We start from the raw sequence: 18112 nt of genomic DNA on the forward strand, positions 1-18112 counted from the left end.
TCTCTATCTGTTGCCGATTTATACATTCCAAGCACTTAGTACAGTGCTCTGCACATAGTAAGCACTCAATAAATACTATTGAATTAATGAATTTAGGGTTCTGCCGACTAGTTAGGCACCCCACAGGCTGGCTGCTGATGTTCAGAAGGAATGCCAAATGTAACAAGGGGTAGCCCTTGTTAGCAAAATTAAGGAAATTTGATTGCTCTGATAAATTTTTCCAAGTTGTTTAGGTGACTCCATGTCAGTACAATCAGCTGAATTAGAGTTGTGGATGCCCTGCCTTCCTTTCTGCATCACAATAGGAGTCTAGCAGAGCTGGATTATAGATTCTAAGCAGCCGTACTTGAGAATATGACAAGGGACCTGGAAATTAAATCAATCAATGGTATCTATTAAGCACTTGTTGTGTGCAGAGCTCCAGACTAAACTCTTGGAAGAGAACTATACAGTGTAGCTGGTAGATATGATCCTTGTCTTCAAGGACCTTACATTCTAGAGTCAGAATGTGCTTCTGATCTACCAGAGAACACTTCCAATCCATCAGGATAAGAGCATCATCGAAAGAATTGGAGACAGTCACCTAGGAACAGTTGAATACAGTATACTCTATATAAATATGCAGATTTATTATGAATCGCTTACTGTAAGCTCATTATGGGTGGGGAACGTATCTGTTAATTCTGTTGTATTTTACTCTCCCAAGTGCTTAGTATATTGCTCTGCACATAGGAAGTCTCAGTAAATATCCATCCATCAAGGGTACTTATTGCACGCTTGCTATGTGCAGATCACTGTACTAAGGTTGGGAGAGTGGAAAACAATAGAATTAGGAAACACGTTCCCTGGCCATAAGGAGCTTACAGTCTTGATTGATTGACTGAGCCGGCAGGGTTGATTTAGCAAATCTGACATTAAATCTGAAAAAAAAACAAAAACCCTGAAATTACCAGCCTACACCCGTGAAGTTTTTCAACACAACCTATTGCTTGGGTGGAAAGGAAAGGGCAGATTTTAGCAATGTAATGAAAGCTGAACTGACAGGATTTTGTGACAGATTGAATATGTGGGTTGAATGGAAAAGATGAGTCAAGGATAATGCCAAGATTACAGGCTTGTGAGACAGGGAGGATGGTAGTGCTGTCTAGAGTGATGGCAAAGTCACAGGGAGGACGGAGTTTGGGTGGGAATATGAGGAATTTTTGTTTTAGATATGTTGCTTGAGGCCTCGGTTGGACATCCAATTAGACGTGGAAATAACAAGACTGCAGAGAAGGAGAGAGAGAGAGAGAGAGAGAGAGAGATCAGGGTTGGAGGTGAATATTTGGCAATCAACCTCATAGAGAGAGTGGTTGAAGCCAAGGGAACGAATGAGTTTTCCAAGAGAGTGGGTGGAGATGGAGAATAGAAGGGGACACAGAACTTTGGGGAACTCCCACAGTAAGGAGGGTGGAAGGCAGAAGATGAGCCGACAAAAGGGACAGAGAATGAGCTGCCAGAGAAATAGGAGGAGAACCAGGTGAGAACAGTGTCAGTGAAGCCAAGGTTGGATAATCTTTCCAGAAGGAGTGGGTTGTTGAAGGCAGCTGAGCAGCCAAGAGAATTCAGATGGCCATAGGATTTGGCAAGAAGGAGATCACTGGTAACCTTTGAGAGTGCAGTTTTGGTGGAGTGCAGGGGGCGGAAGCCAGATTGAAGGGGGGTCAAGGACAGAGTTGGAGGAGAGGAAGTGGAGCCAGTAGGTGTAGACAACTCACTCTAGGAGTTTGGAGAGGAATAGAAGGATGGAGATAGGGTAATAACTGGAGGGAACCATGGAGTCAAGAGAGGTTTTGGTTGTTTTTTTTTTGAAGGGGAGACATGAGCATGTTTGAAAACAGTGGGGAAGAAGCCACTGGACAGTGAAGAGTTGAAAACGGTCAAGAAGGGAAAAAGGGAGGGGCAAGAATTTTGATAAGGTGTGAACTGATGGGGTGGGAGGAGCATGGGGTGGAGGGGATGGGTTTTGAGGGGAAGCAGATCTCTTGAGAAAGATAGAAGAGTTGAAGAGGCAGGAGGAGGGGGGATCTGGAGAGGAGATGGGGAGATTTTAGAGAGATCATCCCCAATGGTTTCAATTTTCTCCGTTAAATACAAGGCTAAGTCAGTAGGGGCAAGAAATAGTGTAGGCAGGGGGCGGAAAAGTGAAAAATAAAGCTAAACAAAAGGCAGGAATATTATTTATTACTATTGCTATTATGAAGAACTGGGAGCACAGAGATTTGAAATTATGAAAGAGAATGTAAGTCTTTTAGACTTCTACTTCTTAAGAATAAATCTACTTAAAAAGATCTATTAGTTGAAGGAAATGTTTGTAGTGCTCAGGAGTTAATTTTACATTTCATCTAAAGGATGGCACCTATACAACACACATTGCTGATGTCCTAGTGTGACTTCTCTTGCTCAGGGTATGAAAGGAGAGGCTGATGGAGTAGGACCTGTTGAGTAATGACAACGCTACCTGAATACTTTGCGTTTTTATGGCGTCCTTTTTCTGAAGAACTAAAAAGTGCATCCCATATTAATCCTCCCAAAAACCCCAGGGGGTAAGAAGCCCCAACCTTCTGATTCAGCCTATTCTTATATTATGAGATCAGATAATATGAGCTTACTATGTTCATTCATTCATTCAATAGTATTTATTGAGCGCTTACTATGTGCAGAGCACTGTACTAAGCGCTTGGGATGAACAAGTCGGTAACAGATAAAGACAGTCCCTGCCGTTTGACGGGCTTACAGTATAATCGGGGGAGACGGACAGACAAGAACAATGGCACTAAACAGCGTCAAGGGGAAGAACATCTCGTAAAAACAATGGCAACTAAATAGAATCAAGGCGATGTACAATTCATTAACAAAATAAATAGGGTAACGAAAATATATACAGTTGAGCGGACGGGTACGGTGCTGTGGGGATGGGAAGGGAGAGGTGGAGGAGCAGAGGGAAAAGGGGAAAATGAGGCTTTAGCTGCGGAGAGGTAAAGGGGGGATGGCAGAGGGAGTAGAGGGGGAAGAGGAGCTCGGTCTGGGAAGGCCTCTTGGAGGAGGTGATTTTTAAGTAAGGTTTTGAAGAGGGAAAGAGAATCAGTTTGGCGGAGGTGAGGAGGGAGGGCGTTCCAGGACCGCGGGAGGACGTGACCCGGGGGTCGACGGCGGGATAGGCGAGACCGAGGGACGGCGAGGAGGTGGGCGGCGGAGGAGCGGAGCGTGCGGGGTGGGCGGTAGAAAGAGAGAAGGGAGGAGAGGTAGGAAGGGGCAAGGTGATGGAGAGCCTTGAAGCCTAGAGTGAGGAGTTTTTGTTTGGAGCGGAGGTCGATAGGCAGCCACTGGAGTTGTTTAAGAAGGGGAGTGACATGCCCAGATCGTTTCTGCAGGAAGATGAGCCGGGCAGCGGAGTGAAGAATAGACCGGAGCGGGGCGAGAGAGGAGGAAGGGAGGTCAGAGAGAAGGCTGACACGGTAGTCTAGCCGGGATATAACGAGAGCCCGTAATAGTAAGGTAGCCGTTTGGGTGGAGAGGAGAGGGCGGATCTTGGCGATATTGTAGAGGTGAAACCGGCAGGTCTTGGTAACGGATAGGATGTGTGGGGTGAACGAGAGGGACGAGTCAAGGATGACACCGAGATTGCGGGCCTGCGGGACGGGAAGGATGGTCGTGCCATCCACGGTGATGGAGAAGTCTGGGAGCGGACCGGGCTTGGGAGGGAAGATGAGGAGCTCAGTCTCGCTCATGTTGAGTTTCAGGTGGCGGGCAGACATCCAGGTGGAGACGTCCCGGAGGCAGGAGGAGACGCGAGCCTGAAGGGAGGGGGAGAGGACAGGGGCGGAGATGTAGATCTGCGTGTCATCTGCGTAGAGATGGTAGTCAAAGCCGTGAGAGCGGATGAGTTCACCGAGGGAGTGAGTGTAAATGGAGAACAGAAGAGGGCCAAGAACACTATGTGCCAAGCACTGTTCTAAGGGCTGGGGTAGATACGAGGTAATCAGGTTGTCCCACTCCGGGCTCACAGTCTTCATCCCCATTTTACAGATGAGGTGACTGAGGCACAGAGAACTTAAATGACTTGCCCAAAGTCACACAGCTGACAAGTGGCAGAGCCAGGATTAGAGCCCAGAACCTCTGACTCCCAAACCCACTCTCTTTCCACTAAGCCACGGAATCCAAAGCTTTTCAGGGGGGCATATTAATGTACAGAGAAAGAATGGAAAGACTAACCAGTCCCAAAGTGTGTGGCTTTTTAGTTTGTAAAGCGGCTATGATTCACTAGCATATGTAATGAAATAGAATTTATTTTAATTTCACTCTACAACAAGGAAATAGGATTTATTTAGGCTAGGGAGAGACAAGGCATAGAATTGAAGGAAGTGAGAAAAAAAAGATGAGAACATTAAGGAATCTGGCAAGAATGTGAGATGAAAACTGCTGAAACCCAAAGAAGACATGGATGCCGTAATAAAACCCTGCTCTCATGGAGCCAAACCAAGAAAGTAACTTTCAAAATCTACTTCCAGAGATTACATTAGGGCACCTCAAATCCCAATCAGAGGCACCCGTGCAGTGCGTCTTGAAATGAAGAGTTGTTTCTTATTAAAACACCCGCTTAGTTGGGGATACTAACCTAAGTGCATTGATGAACTTTCTATGCAAAACTGACATTCCATTTCAGAATCTGCCTGCTTCTTAATTGGAAAATATAAAATTAGAAACTGAAGATTAAAGATCATAAACGTAGATTGTGTGTTACGCAGACATGCATAAAGGCAATGTCACTAATGTGAACATAATCCAAATCCAAGAGAAACACTAACCAGTGTAAGCTTCCTGACAGCAGGTACCATGTCCACAAATAGTAATAATTAGTAATAATAGTATGTAGGTAGTAGTATGTATTAAGCACTTACTGTGCGTGGCCTAGTGGAAGAAGCATGGACCTGAGAGTCATCAGAGGATCTAGGTTCTAATCCCAACTCTGCCAATTACTTCTGCCAACTGCTAGCAGTATGAACTTGAGCAAATCAGTTATTATTAATAATAATAATAATAATAAATTACTATGTGCGAGGCACTTTACTAAGCGCTGGGGTAGATACAAGCAAATCGGGTTAGACACAGTCCCTGTCCCACTGGGGATCACAGCTTCAATCCCCATTTGACAGATGAGGTAACTGAGGCAAAGAGAAGTAAAGTGACTTGCCCAAGGCCACACTGCAGATAAGTGGTAGACGGGATTAGAACCCATGACTTTCTGACTCCCAGGCCTGTGCTCTATCCATTACGCCATGCTGCTTCTCTGTGCCTCAGTTTCCTCAACTGTAAAGTGGGGATTCGATTAACCCTAATACTCCATGTAGGACAAGGACTGGGTCCAACCTAATTGACTTGTGTCTATCCCAGCGCTTAGAACAGTGTTTGACATATAGTAAGTGCTTAACAACTACCATCCAACAAACAAACAAATGAACAAACAAAGCACTCTGAGAAAGAGTACATAGCTTGGAATTACACAGAAACCCTGTCCCTCAAGGGACACACACAAAATCTATGAATATAGGTCGGGGAGAGGACTGGAGACACTAAAACACTAAAGCTGTATGAGAAAAAGACAAATAGACAATAAACAAAATAAAAATGAGTGTCATTAGGAAGATGTGGCTAGAGGAGCCTGAAATTCTGCTCCTTGTGGGCAGGAAACGTCTACCAAACCCGCTACATTGAACTTTCCCACGCGCTTAGTACAGCGCTCTGCACAAAGTGTTCAGTTGATTGATTTTAATGTGTGTCTCTCAGACCAACAAGAAGGAAATACAAACCATTTTAGCAGGCTGACTGTGATTTTAATGACACATTTTCAACAGATCTAGTTAGTCATTCTTGAGTTTACCCTGCTTTTCTTCCACTGAGTCTATTAACGTTGATATCTTTTGAATTACTCTTAGAAACACAAAGGTATGACTTCCTCTAGATAGCATATCCTCGAGGGTAGGGACCGCTTCTACCAACTCTATTGTACTTTCCCAAGCACTTGGTGCTCTGGACACAAAAAGAGCTCAATCAATACCACTGGGTACCACTGATTAATTGATGGATGGATTAGAGGGTTTAGGGTAGAAGTCTGAAGGACCCTCCCACCTCTGTCCCAAGTCAACATTCTCTTCTTCTAGCCCTCCCCATGCTACATTCTCCTTGACCCAAACTCCTAGACTTTTTTTTTCCCCCCCAGAGGCAACAGTGGAGGTGAGGATAGGGAGTTGCCTTCAGTATGATTGTAGTGGACCCCTAAGGGCAGTGTCTGGAGAGGGAGGACACGGCAGCTTCCCCTTCTGCTCAGAAGTTAAAGCGATCTCTAAAATGCTTGAGCAATTTCGGAGACATAGGCAAGAAGCACTTCGACATAATCGAATAATGAAAGACCTGAAAGTCCTTAAAGCTATAAGTGCACCCACTTAATGGAATAGTACTGTCAGAATAAAACCATCGCTCGTCTAACATCAGTAATCATGAAAACAGAATCAGAAACTTTAGCTCTTGTGTATTTACGGCAACTCTTGGAACTTACGTTTATATTAAATGGCTTCATTTATTGATTTATTCTTTTTGCATACTCTGGCTACTACCAACTGCCTGCATTTTATCTCCTCCCGCTGAAGGTATGTACTTTATGTCAGCCCGTCTTCCACCATTAATTTGTAAACTTCCTGAAGGACAGAGATGGTATCTTTTACTACGTGCATTGCACTCTCCCAAAAATCTACTACCATGCGCTGCACAGAGTAATAATAATGATAATGTTGGTATTTGTACAGAGCTTACTATGTGCCCAGCACTGTTCTAAGTGCTGGGGTAGATACTGGGTAATCAGGTTGTCCCCCATGAGGCTCCCAGTCTTCACCCCCATTTTACAGATGAGGTAACTGAGACACAGAGAAGTTAAGTGACTGGCTCAAGGTCACCCAGCTGACACGAGGCAGAGGCGGGATTAGAACCCATGACCTCTGACTCCCAAGCCTGGGCTCTTTCCACTGAGCCATGCTGCTTCTCATACTTCATAGCTACTATATAAGAACTTCACAAGTACTAGGAAATGCATAGGAAGCAGTTTGCAGTTTTCGAACATTATTAATTTATCTATTGCCACTATTAAAAGTTTTAACAATCGTACATTTGCTAGAACATGGTAATTAGCTCATTTTCATGGCCATCAGCAGCTTTCACACAGAGTGTCGATTCGCCACAGTACACTGGTTGGTCTCTCCCTCTAGACTATAAGCTCATTGTGGGCAGGGAATGAGTCTGTTTATTGTTATAGTGTACTTTCCAAAACGCTTAGTACAGTGCTCTGCACACAATAAGCACTTCATAAATACAAATGAATGAATCATTTAATAGTAACTGTATGCTATTTTCAAGCCCTTTACAGACATAATATTTTCAATGAAATGTCATCATCTGGAGAGAAGTGTTCTTATTTATCGAAAACACTTATGAAAACCCCCAAGCCTTTGTTTCCTCCTACTATAGGAACGTGAATCCCTCCGATAATCGTCGAGGACAGGTATACGTGTCTTTTACTTTTATGTGGCTGCCACTTGTCCTCTGGGTGACCTTGGGTAAATCACTTTGCTTCTCTCTGTCTCAGTTACCTGATCTGTAAAATGAGGATTGAGATTGTGAGCCCCAAGTGAAACGGGGAAGTGTGTCCAACTCGACTTGCTCATATCCATCCCAGCGCTTAGCATAGCGCCTGGTATATAATAAGAGTTTGACAAATACTATAATTATTATTATCGTCATTATTCCCCGGGACGTCTGCTGGGGCTGTCCTCGGTATCCAGGAGGCCTTCCCAGATTGAACCCCCCTTTTCCTCCGCTCCTCCTCCCCTCCCCATCGCCCCCACTCCCTCCCTCTGCTCTAACCCCCTCCCCGCCCCACAGTGCTTGTGTATATATGTACATATTTATAATTCTATTTATTTTATTAATGATGTGTTTATATCTATAATTCTATTTATTTATATTAATGCTATTGAAGCCTGTCTACTTGTTTTGTTTTGTTGTCTTTCTCGCCCCATCTAGACTGTGAGCCTGTTGTTGGGTAGGGATTGTCTCTATCTGTTGTCGAATTGTACTTTCCAAGTGCTTAGTACAGTGCTCTGCACACAGTAAGCGCTCAATAAATACGATCGAATGAACGAATGAATCCGGTGGGAGCTCCTCTAAACGCCCCTGTCGGGCTGACTTTAAGCCAGTGCACTCTGCAACACGCTCAGAGCTGTCCGTTAAAGCTATGAGGGCTGAGCTTTGCGATGGAGCGGGAACCCAGGGCATGCGGGCGGTCAGTTGGGCTGTCCGGCCCGGCCCTTCCCCGGGAACCCGTGGCTGCGTCTCCCCATCACGGGAAGCGGCGTGGCTCAGTGGAAAGAGTACGGGCTTGGGAATCAGAGGTCATGGGTTCCCGGCTCTGCCACTTGTCAGCTGTATGACTGTGGACAAGTCACTTAACTTCTCGGTGCCTCGGTTACCTCATCTGTAAAATGGGGGTTAACTGTGAGCCTCACACGGGACAACCCGATGACCCTCTATCTACCCCAGCGCTTAGAACAGTGCTCTGCACATAGTAAGCGCTTAACAAATACCAACATCATCATCATTAACCCTGAGAGGCAGGGTTGTCTTGAGAAGCAGCGTGACTCAATGGAAAGAGCCCGGGCTTGGGAGTCAGAGTCATGGGTTCTAGAGAAGCAGCGTGGCTCAGGGGAAAGAGCCCGGGCTTGGGAGTCAGAGGTCATGGGTTCTCATCCTGACTCTGCCACTTGTCAACTGTGTGACTTTGGGCAAGTCACTTCACTTCTCTGTGCCTCAGTTACCTTATCTGTAAAATGGGGATTAAGACTGTGAGCCCCACATGAAACAACCTGATTACCTTGTACCTCCCCCAGTGCTTGGGACATATGCTACCATTATTATTATTATTATATGACAGCCAAGTTTCCGGCGTTCTAAACATTTCGTTTATACTGTGAGCCCGTTGTGGGCAGGGATTGTCTCTGTTACCGAACTGTACATTCCAAGTGCTTAGTACAGTGCTCTGCACATAGTAAGCACTCAATAAATACGATTGAATGAATGAATAATCCCGGCTCTGCCGCTTGCCAGCTGTATGACTTTGGGCAAGTCACTTCACTTCTCTGTGCCTCAGTTTACCTCCTCTGTAAAATGGAGGGTGAAGATTGTGAGCCCCGGGTGGGACAACCTTGTGTCTCCCCCGGTGCTTAGAACAGTGCTTGGCACATAGTAAGCGCTTAACAAATACCAACATTATCATTATTATTCATTATTATTATTAGCCCCTCCTGCGGGCTTCCCATAGTGCCTTCCCTCCCCACTCCCCTGGCTGCGGTTGGAGGAGGGGGGGTTGCACCGGGCCCCGCCAGTCCCCGCCGGCTTCTTTCCTGCGGACTTCGGCCGCTGCCCGCCGGCCGGGCACTGACCTTCGACCCTTAAGGGTCATCCTGCAGAGACAGTCACAGAGACAGACAGAATGAAAGAGAGAGACAGGCAGAGACAGAGGGAGACAGAGACAGAGACAGAGGGAGACAGATGGAGGGAGACAGAGAGAATGAGACAGAGAGAGAGAGACAGGGAGAATGAAAGAAAGAAGCAGAGAGAGGCGGGGAGTCACAGACAGAAAGAATGAAAGAGAGGGAGACAATCGGAGGGAGACAGACAGAGACAATGAAAGACAGAAAGAGAGAGGGAGAGAGAGAGAGGGAGGCAGACAGAGAGAATGAAAGAGACAGAGGGAGACAGACAGAATGAAAGAGACAAAGGGAGACAGAAGGAGACAGAGAGGCAGACAGAGAGTTGAAAGAAAGAGGCAGGGAGGAGGGGAGACAGAGAGAATGAAAGAGACAGAAAGAGACAGGGAGACAGAGGGAGGGAGCCAGATAGAAAGAATGAAAGAGAGAGAGAGAGAGGCAGAGAATGAAAGAGACAGAAGGAGACAGAGAGGGAGACAGACAGAATGAAAGAGACAGAGGGAGACAGAGGTAGACAGAGAGATGAAAGAAAAAGAGAGAGAGGAGGGGAGACAGACAGAGAGAATGAAAGAAAGAGACAGAGGGAGACAGAGGGAGGGAGACAGAGAGAATGAAAGAGACAGAGGGAGACAGAGAATGAAAGAGACAGAGGGAGACAGAGAGGGAGACAGAATGAAAGGAAGAGACGGAGAGGAGGGGAGACAGAGAGAATAAAAGAGACAGAGGGAGACAGAAAGAGGGAAAGGGAGACAACAGGGAGACAGAGGGAGACAGAGAATGAGACAAAGAGAATGAGAGGGAAGAGATAGAGACAATGAAAGAGAAGGATAGAAAGAGAATGAACAAGAGAGATGGAGGGAGACAGACAGACAGAGAGAGAGAGAGAGAGAGAGAGAGAGAGAGAGGGAGAGAGAGGAGGGGTGGGGGAAAGCAGCCCAAACCGACACAGAACAAAATGCAGTGGGTCACTTTATTTATTGATGATGATGATGATGATGATGATAATACCGCAAACATATAGTTGAGGGGGAAACGTTTCATTCACACACAGACATCTCTCCCCGAGCTACAATTAATCAATCAATCAGTCGAATTTACTGAGCACTATATTAAGGTCTTGGGAGAGTAATAATAATAGTAATAATAATGATATTTACAATATAACAATACAACAGACACATCCCCTGCCCACAACGAGCTTACAGTCTAGAGGGGGGGAGAGAGACATAAATAGAAAGAAATAAATGATGGCTAATCACGTAAGTGCCGTGGAGCTGGTATGGAGAAGAGTGGCAGCTGTAGCACCATGGTGCGTAAGCGGTAGGGTTTTGTTCACCCTATCATCCACCCTGCCGGAAAGCAGTGACTGTCCCAGGAAAAAAGAAATCCTCACTGTTGGAACGGCACAGGTAACTCAAAACCCAAGAGTGGAACACACTGTACAGAAAGAAGTCAACTAGAGGGATGCGTCACTTGGGCATTCCTCCGACCAAGCAATCGTATCGATCGTATCGACTGAACGCTGACAGGGTGCAGAGCCCTGAACTAAGAGCTTGGGAGATTGCACTGTAACGTTCCCTGCCCACCAGGAACTGACAATCTAGAGGGGGATACCGACCTCGGCCAAAGGCTCGAGGCTGGGGCAGGCCCAGCACCCGAAGCAGCAGCATGAGAAGCAGCAGCATGGCGTAGTGAGTAGAGCCCGGGTCCTGGGACTCAGAAGGTCATGGGTTCTAATCCCAGTTCTGCCACTCATCTGCTGTGTGACCTCAGTTACCTCACCTGGAAAATGGGGATTGAGACTGTGAGCCCCTCGTGGGACAGAAGCTGTGTCCAACCCGATTTTCTTGTATCCACTCCATGGCTCAGTACAGTGCCTGCCACTTAACAAATGCCATCTTAACCCGGCTAACATCGCGGCGGCCCAAACCTCGCTCCGGCTGGTCCAGCTCAGCCTCGCCTGGCGCCCCACGATGCCCCTGCCCAGAGGAGACGGGAACAAAAAGCGTTTTCCCCAAAGGCGTCTGTCTCGTCTGCCTCAATTGGAACCCGTGGCCTTCGGCCCGGAGCAGGGGCCTTCCTGTCCCCGACTTCCTCGTGGGGGGAGAGGGAGGGGATGGGGGGGGGGGGTCATTCCCTAATACATCCTCCAGCTCTCTCCCTCCAAACCGGCAGAGGTGGGAAAAGGGAAGGAATGCAGTGAGGGAAGAGGGAAGGAATGTGGGCGGGGGGGGGAGAAGGAGGCAGGAAGGAGGATACGCAGGCAAAGGCCTGCCTGCCATTCATTCATTCACTCAATCAATCGTATTTATTGAGTGCTTACTGTGTGCAGAGCACTGTGCTAAGTGTTTGGAAGGTACAATTCAGCAATAAAGAGAGACAATCCCTGCCCACGTCGGGCTCACAGTCTACAAGGGCCAACCCTACGGCCCACGCGGGTCCGCAACCGGGTCCGTGTCCGTGGGGGGTGAGGGGTTCCCCCCCCCCCAGCAGCCCCCAAGAGGGTCCGCCGGCCCCGAGGGTCTCTCCGGCCGCCTAGAAGACGCTCTGGCAGGAGCAGGAGGGCTGCCTGGGAGAGGGGGCCGGGCCTTGGGGGCGGCCGCGGCGCGGGTGAGGGTGCTGGTAGCGGAAGGGCCACCGGCTCCGGTGGTAGGGCTGGACGCCCCCGGCCTCCTCGTCCTCCTCGTCCTCCTCGTCCCGGCCCCGGTCCCGGTCCCGGGCCCCGGGCAGGCGGGGGCAGCGGCCGCAGCAGTCCAGCGGCCCCCGCCGTCGTCGCCGTCGCCGGCCCCGGGGCTGGAAGAAGAGGCAGACGTAGGGGTCGAGGGCGCCGTGGGTGGCCACCACGACGTCCAGCGCGGAGGCCAGGCCCTCGCCCCCGGCCGGGGGTCCCGCCGCCCAGGCCGCCGCCAGCTCGGCCGCGAAGTAGGGCAGCTGGCAGGCCACGGAGAGCAGGGCGAGGGTCAGGGTCATGTGCAGGCTGCGCGCCTTGGCCCGGGGGAGGCCGGACGGGCCCGTGGCCCGGGTCCGGGTCGAGGCCCGGGCCGGGGTCGGGGCCCGGGCGGGAGGGGGGTCCCTCGTCCGTCCCGTCCTCTGGGCCCAGACCAGGCGGCCGCAGGCCACGGCCAGCACGGCCAGCGGGGCGGCCAGGCCGGCGGTGGCCCCGTAGAGGGCGAGGAGCTGCACGTGCCAGCGCGGGCGAGGCCCGGCGTCGAGGCGGCAGGGGCCCGGCGGGGCCGCCGCCTCCGGGGAGCCCTCCGGGGCGGCCCCGGCGGGCTCCCGGCCCCCGTCGCGGGGGACGAGGGCCTGCGGCAGGGCGAGCAGCAGGGCGAGCAGCCAGGCCAGGGCGGCCAGGGCGCGGGGTCGGCCGAGCCGGCGCTGGGGCTCCAGGGCCAGCAGGGCCAGCAGGGCCAGCATGTTGGCCGGGGCCAGGAGCCCCGAGGCCCGCAGCAGCCGCAGCAGGCGGCAGGACGACGTCCCGGGCGGGGGGCCGGACCCCTCCCCGGACAGCAGCTGCGGGACCACCCAGCCCCCGCAGAGGTAGAGGTCGGCCAGGGCCAGCTGCGCCAGCACCAGGTCCGGCCCCCGCCGGGCCCCCCGCCGGGCCCCCCGCCCCCGGCCGCCCCCCGACCCCCCGACCCCCAGGCGGGCCAGCAGCGCGGCGTTGCCCACCGCGGCCGCGGCCAGGACCAGCCCCAAGGCCACCAGCCGCCCGCGCCCCACCAACCGCCGGCCGGGGCCCCCCTCGGGAGGCCCGGGGGGAGCGGGAGCGGGAGCGGGAGCGGGAGCGGGAGCAGGAGGGCCCGCAGGCCCGGGAGGAGGAGGAGGAGGAGGAGGAGGAGGAGGAGGAGGAGGAGAAGGAGGGGTCGGGGCCCGCCAGGACCCCGCCTCCCCCGACCAGGTGGACGCGTTAAGGCCCCGGCCCAGCAGCAGGACGATGGAGAGGTTGCGGCCCGGCCCGACGGGGTCCTCCATCTCCTACCGGCCAAACCGCCTGCAGGGACACAGACACAGAGAGACGGGGACCGGGGGGACACGGACGGACGGACGGACACACACACACACAGTAAGGCACGGTGGATGAGGAAGGGCGACGAAAGAGGGGAGGGAGGGACGAGGCGGGTTAGAAAGGGAGAAGGGATGGATAGACATGGGGAGAAAGAGGATGAGTAGAAATGGGGAGAGGGAGGATGAGTAAAAATGGGGGGGGGGGTGGAGAGAGAGAATGAGTAGAAATAGGGAGAGAAAAAGACGGAGGGTGAGTACAGATGGGGAGACACAGAGGATGAGTAGAAATGGGGAGAGAGAGAATGAGTAGAAAGGGGGAGAAAGACAGAAGATGAGGAGTGAGTAGAAATGGGGAAAAAGAGGATGCGTAGAAATGGGCAAAGAGACAGGGTGAGTAGAAATGGGGAGAAAGAGAGTGAAAAGAAATGGGGAGAAAAAGGATGAGTAGAAATGGGGAGAGAAAAAGACAGAGGGTGAGTACAAATGGGGAGAGAGAGAGAGAATGAGTAGAAATAAGGAGAGAAAAAGACAGAGGGTGAGTAGAAATGGGGAGAAACAGAGGATGAGTAGAAATGGGGAGAGAGAAGGAGAGAGAATGAGTAGAAATGGGGAGAAAGACAGAAGATGAGTAGAAACGGGGAGAGAGAGAGTGAGTACAAATGGGGAAAAAAGAGGATGAGTAGTAATGGGGAAAGAGACAGGATGAGTAGAAATGAGGAGAGAGACAGAGGATGAGTAGAAATGGGGAGGGAGAGGGAGAGACAGGTAGAGACGGTAGAGGCAGAGGAGAGAGAGACAGAGAGGGGTAGAAAGAGGTTAGAAAGGGGGATAGTTAGAAAAAGAAGCCGGAGAGAGAAAGATTAACAAGGGAACAGAGGGCGACAGAAAAGAGAGAGGGAGAGGGATAGAGAGACATTAGGAAGAGAAGGAGCGAGCGGCAGAGACAAAAGAGGGAGGGAGATGGCGATTAGAAAGGGAAGGAGTAAAAAGGGACATAAAAAGTGGGAGACAGAATTTAGCAAGGGAGGGAGAGGGCGGCAGAGACAAAGAGAGAGAGAGAGAGAGATTGGCCGCTGTCCCGCGGGGAGACTCGGAATCAGGGGGCAGAGATGGGAGGAGGGTTGGGGGGGCTGGAGGCCGTGGAGGCTTTGGAGGCCCCGGGGGCTCTGGAGGCTCTGGCCTTGGGAGTTCTTTTTTAGAGAAACTTTTCCTAAACGCACAGAGGTGCGGGGAATGCCGGCAATCTCCGACATGGGACCCTCTAGATGGGCTGGGGGGGGGGGGGCTTCTCGGGGCCCGCGGTGGTCTTTCTCGGGACTCTACAGGAGAGGGGGGGCTTTTTCGGGACTTTTCGGGGAGGCTTTTCCCAGGGCAGTGACACAGGACCGGCAGCGACCCTCAAAGCAATGAGACCAGGCGGGACGGGATGCTGAGGGCGGGCAGGGGTCCCCCGCCCGGGAGGACCCACCTCTAGTGAGAGCCCTAGTGAGAGGCCGGGGGTGCCCGGGTGCCCCAGGGGCAGCCGATCGGGGCGAGCCGGGGCCTGGCCCTCCCCCTCCCCAGTTACCGACCTGCAGTGCCCACGTGGACGCGAAGGAGAGTCCCACCCGCAGCCTCGGTGCCAGGCGGGAATGTTCATCCACAGGAGGAAGAGGGCAGGAATCCGGGGGGGGGGGGGGGGGGGTAAAGGTGCGATCGGCTCAACGGCTTTCCTTCCGATGCTGGGATCTGGGGAGACGGACCGCACCTTCCCTCCCCACTTTCAGTTCCGTTTCCAACAGATGGCGGGTTGCTAGGGAGGAACGCCTCCATCCAACTTAAAAAGGTGACTCAGAAGAGGCTCCGGCAGCCAAGTGGGCTTTTATTTTTCAGGGCAGGAAAAGCGGAAAACAGAAAGGGGTTTCGATACGCTGCTGCTCCACCTTCCTCCCCACGCCCATCCCTCGATTCCTTAGGGGGCATTTCGTCCTCGAGGGGACGGAGGGTGGAAAAAAAAGAAGAGGAAGGGGCTGGAGTGAAAAAAGCCAGCAGCCCCCTGTCCCGAGAAGCAGCCTGGCTTAGTAGAAAGAAAATTCGTTGCTTCAATCGTATTTATTGAGTGCTTACTGTCTGCAGACTGCTGTACTAAGAGCTCGGGAGAGTACAGTATAACAATAAACAGACACATTCCCTGCCCACAACGAGCTTAACGGTCCAAAGGGGGAGACGGATAGTGATATAAATAAAGGACAGACAGGTGCATAAGTGCTGTGGGGTTGGGAGGGGGGTGGATAAAGCAGGATGAGACTAAAAGACGGGAGATCCGTGTTCTAACCCCCCTGCGTAACCTCAGATAAATGGCTCAATAGTTCTATGCCTCAGTTTCCCCATCTGTAAAATCTATCGATCGTATTTTTTGAGCGATTACTCTGTGCAGAGCACTGTACCGCTTGGCAGAATACACTGCGATAGAGTTGGTAGACACGGTCCCCGCCCACGATGAGCTTACAGTCTAGTGGGGGAGACAGACCTTAATCAAACCCCCTGAGGCTGAGCAAGTCCAGCATCCGAACCGGGCTAACTCGCGGTGTCCCAAGTCTGGGTCTGTAAAATGGGGATTAAATATCTGTTCCCCCTTCCCCTTAGACTGTAAAATGTCGTGTTGGACATGGTCTGTGTTCTGATTATCTTGCCTTTCATCCCCCTCCTCAAAAATTCTCCATTGGTTGCCTATCCACCTCTGTCTCAAAGCAAAAACTCCTCACCATTGGCTTTCGAGCAGTCCATCACCTTGCCCCGTCCTACTTCACCTCGCTTCTCTCCTCCTCCAACCCAGCCCGCACACTTCACTCCTCTGGTGCCGCTAACCTTCTCACTGGGCCTCCATCTCACCGGTCTCGCCACCGACCCCTGGCCCACCTCTTGCCTCTGGCCCAGAACGCCCTCCCTCCCCCAATCTGCCAGGCAATTACTCTCCCCCCCTTCAAAGCTTTATTGAAGGCACATCTCCTCCAAGAGGCCTTTACAGACTGAGCCCCACTTTTCCTCATCTCCCACTCCCTTCTCCATCACCCTAAAAGCTCCCTTTGTGCTTCCCTCCCCTCCCAGCCCCACAGCACTTAGATATCTATATTTTCATTTGAATTGAATTGATGTCTGTCTCCTCCCTTCTAGACTGTGAAGGAATTGTGATGGGCAGGAATCGTCACTGCTTTTTGTTGTATTGTACTTTCCCAAATGCTTAGTACAGTGCTCTGCACACAGTAAGTGCTTAATGAATACCATTGAATGAATGCATTTATCCAAGCGATTAACAAATTCCATCGTTATTATAACCGCATCTCTAGCCAAATGACTGGGGCCCTGTCTTGCCAGTTCTGGTTTCTGCTGTTGACGGTCCATATCCCGGGTGGCGGGAGGGCTATGGACACAGCAAATGCCTAGGGGAGCCTCACCCCATTTACAAAGTCAGCTCCATAATATTTGATCCTCAACCCTCTCTTGTGCCGAAGCAAAAGCTCTTCACCCAAAGGGATCCTGAGACCCACCCTTTTTTCCTCCTCAACTCCGGGAGAGCTGAATGCAGAACTGGCTTTTTTTAAATATAGCATTTAATTGATTAATCAATCAACGAACGGTATTTATTGAGCACTTGCTACAGGCAGAGCACTGTACTAAGTGCTTGGGAGCATACAACGGAATTGGCAGACACATTCCCTGCCCATAATGAGCTTTTTAAAGCCTATGTACCAGGCGTTGTACAGTGGGGTATTTACAAGCTAATCAGTTTGGACACAATTCATGTCCCACAAGGGGCTCACAGTACTAATCCCCATACAGGTGAGGGAACGGAGGCAGAGAGAAGCGATGTAACTTGCCCGAGGTTGTGCAGGTGTCAAGTGGCAGAGCTGGAATGAGAACCCTGGTCCTTCGGACTCCCAGGACCGTGCTCTAGCCGCTAGACCATGCTGTTTCTCACGGGTTTACTCACAAGAAACCTTGGACCACAATGTCAAATAATCTGTAGATAGAGTCCTGTCTGGGTTTAGGACAATCTCTGGAACCCTGAAAGCCCCGGGTTCCTGCAACCGGATACCTCACTGATCTCCAATTATGTATGGCCCAGCCTGCACGCATCACTCTTTCAGTACCAGCTTGCTCACTCAGTCAATCAATCGATTTATTTATTCAGTGCTTCCTGTGTGTAGAGGACTCTGTGTCCCATTGAACATAGTAGAATAGTCCATCACTTTTCTCACTGTCAAAGTCTTATGAAAATCACATCTCCACAGGGCCTTCCCCAACTAAACCCTCATTTCCTCTACTCCCTTCTGCCACACCCTTACACTTGGATAGATTCCTTTTATTTACTCCTCCCTGAGTTTCACAAGGAGCATAGAGTCTAAACGGTGGTCTGAGTTCATTCACAGGTTATCGGTGAATGTGACTGAACAGTTTGACAAAACAATTAGAAGCATCAAGTATGTTCCACTTGGTTTATCCACACCTAGTGTTTAGGAAAAAAGTATTTCATCCAAGTAACAGCTGAGACA

At 50.8% G+C, this 18112-nt stretch overlaps 1 protein-coding gene across 1 annotated transcript; it reads right to left on the reverse strand.

The window, feature by feature from the left end:
• Positions 1 to 11919: 11919 nt before the first annotated feature.
• GPR150 (G protein-coupled receptor 150) lies at positions 11920 to 13157 on the reverse strand (the record flags this gene model as incomplete). Its single annotated transcript, XM_029054567.1, has 1 exon — positions 11920 to 13157. A coding segment is annotated over one exon (1047 nt), but the record flags the coding sequence as incomplete, so codon positions are not given.
• Between the last annotated feature and the right edge of the window lie 4955 nt (positions 13158 to 18112).

This window comes from Ornithorhynchus anatinus, chromosome 1 (genome assembly GCF_004115215.2).
Source record: "Ornithorhynchus anatinus isolate Pmale09 chromosome 1, mOrnAna1.pri.v4, whole genome shotgun sequence".
Lineage (NCBI taxonomy): Eukaryota > Metazoa > Chordata > Mammalia > Monotremata > Ornithorhynchidae > Ornithorhynchus > Ornithorhynchus anatinus.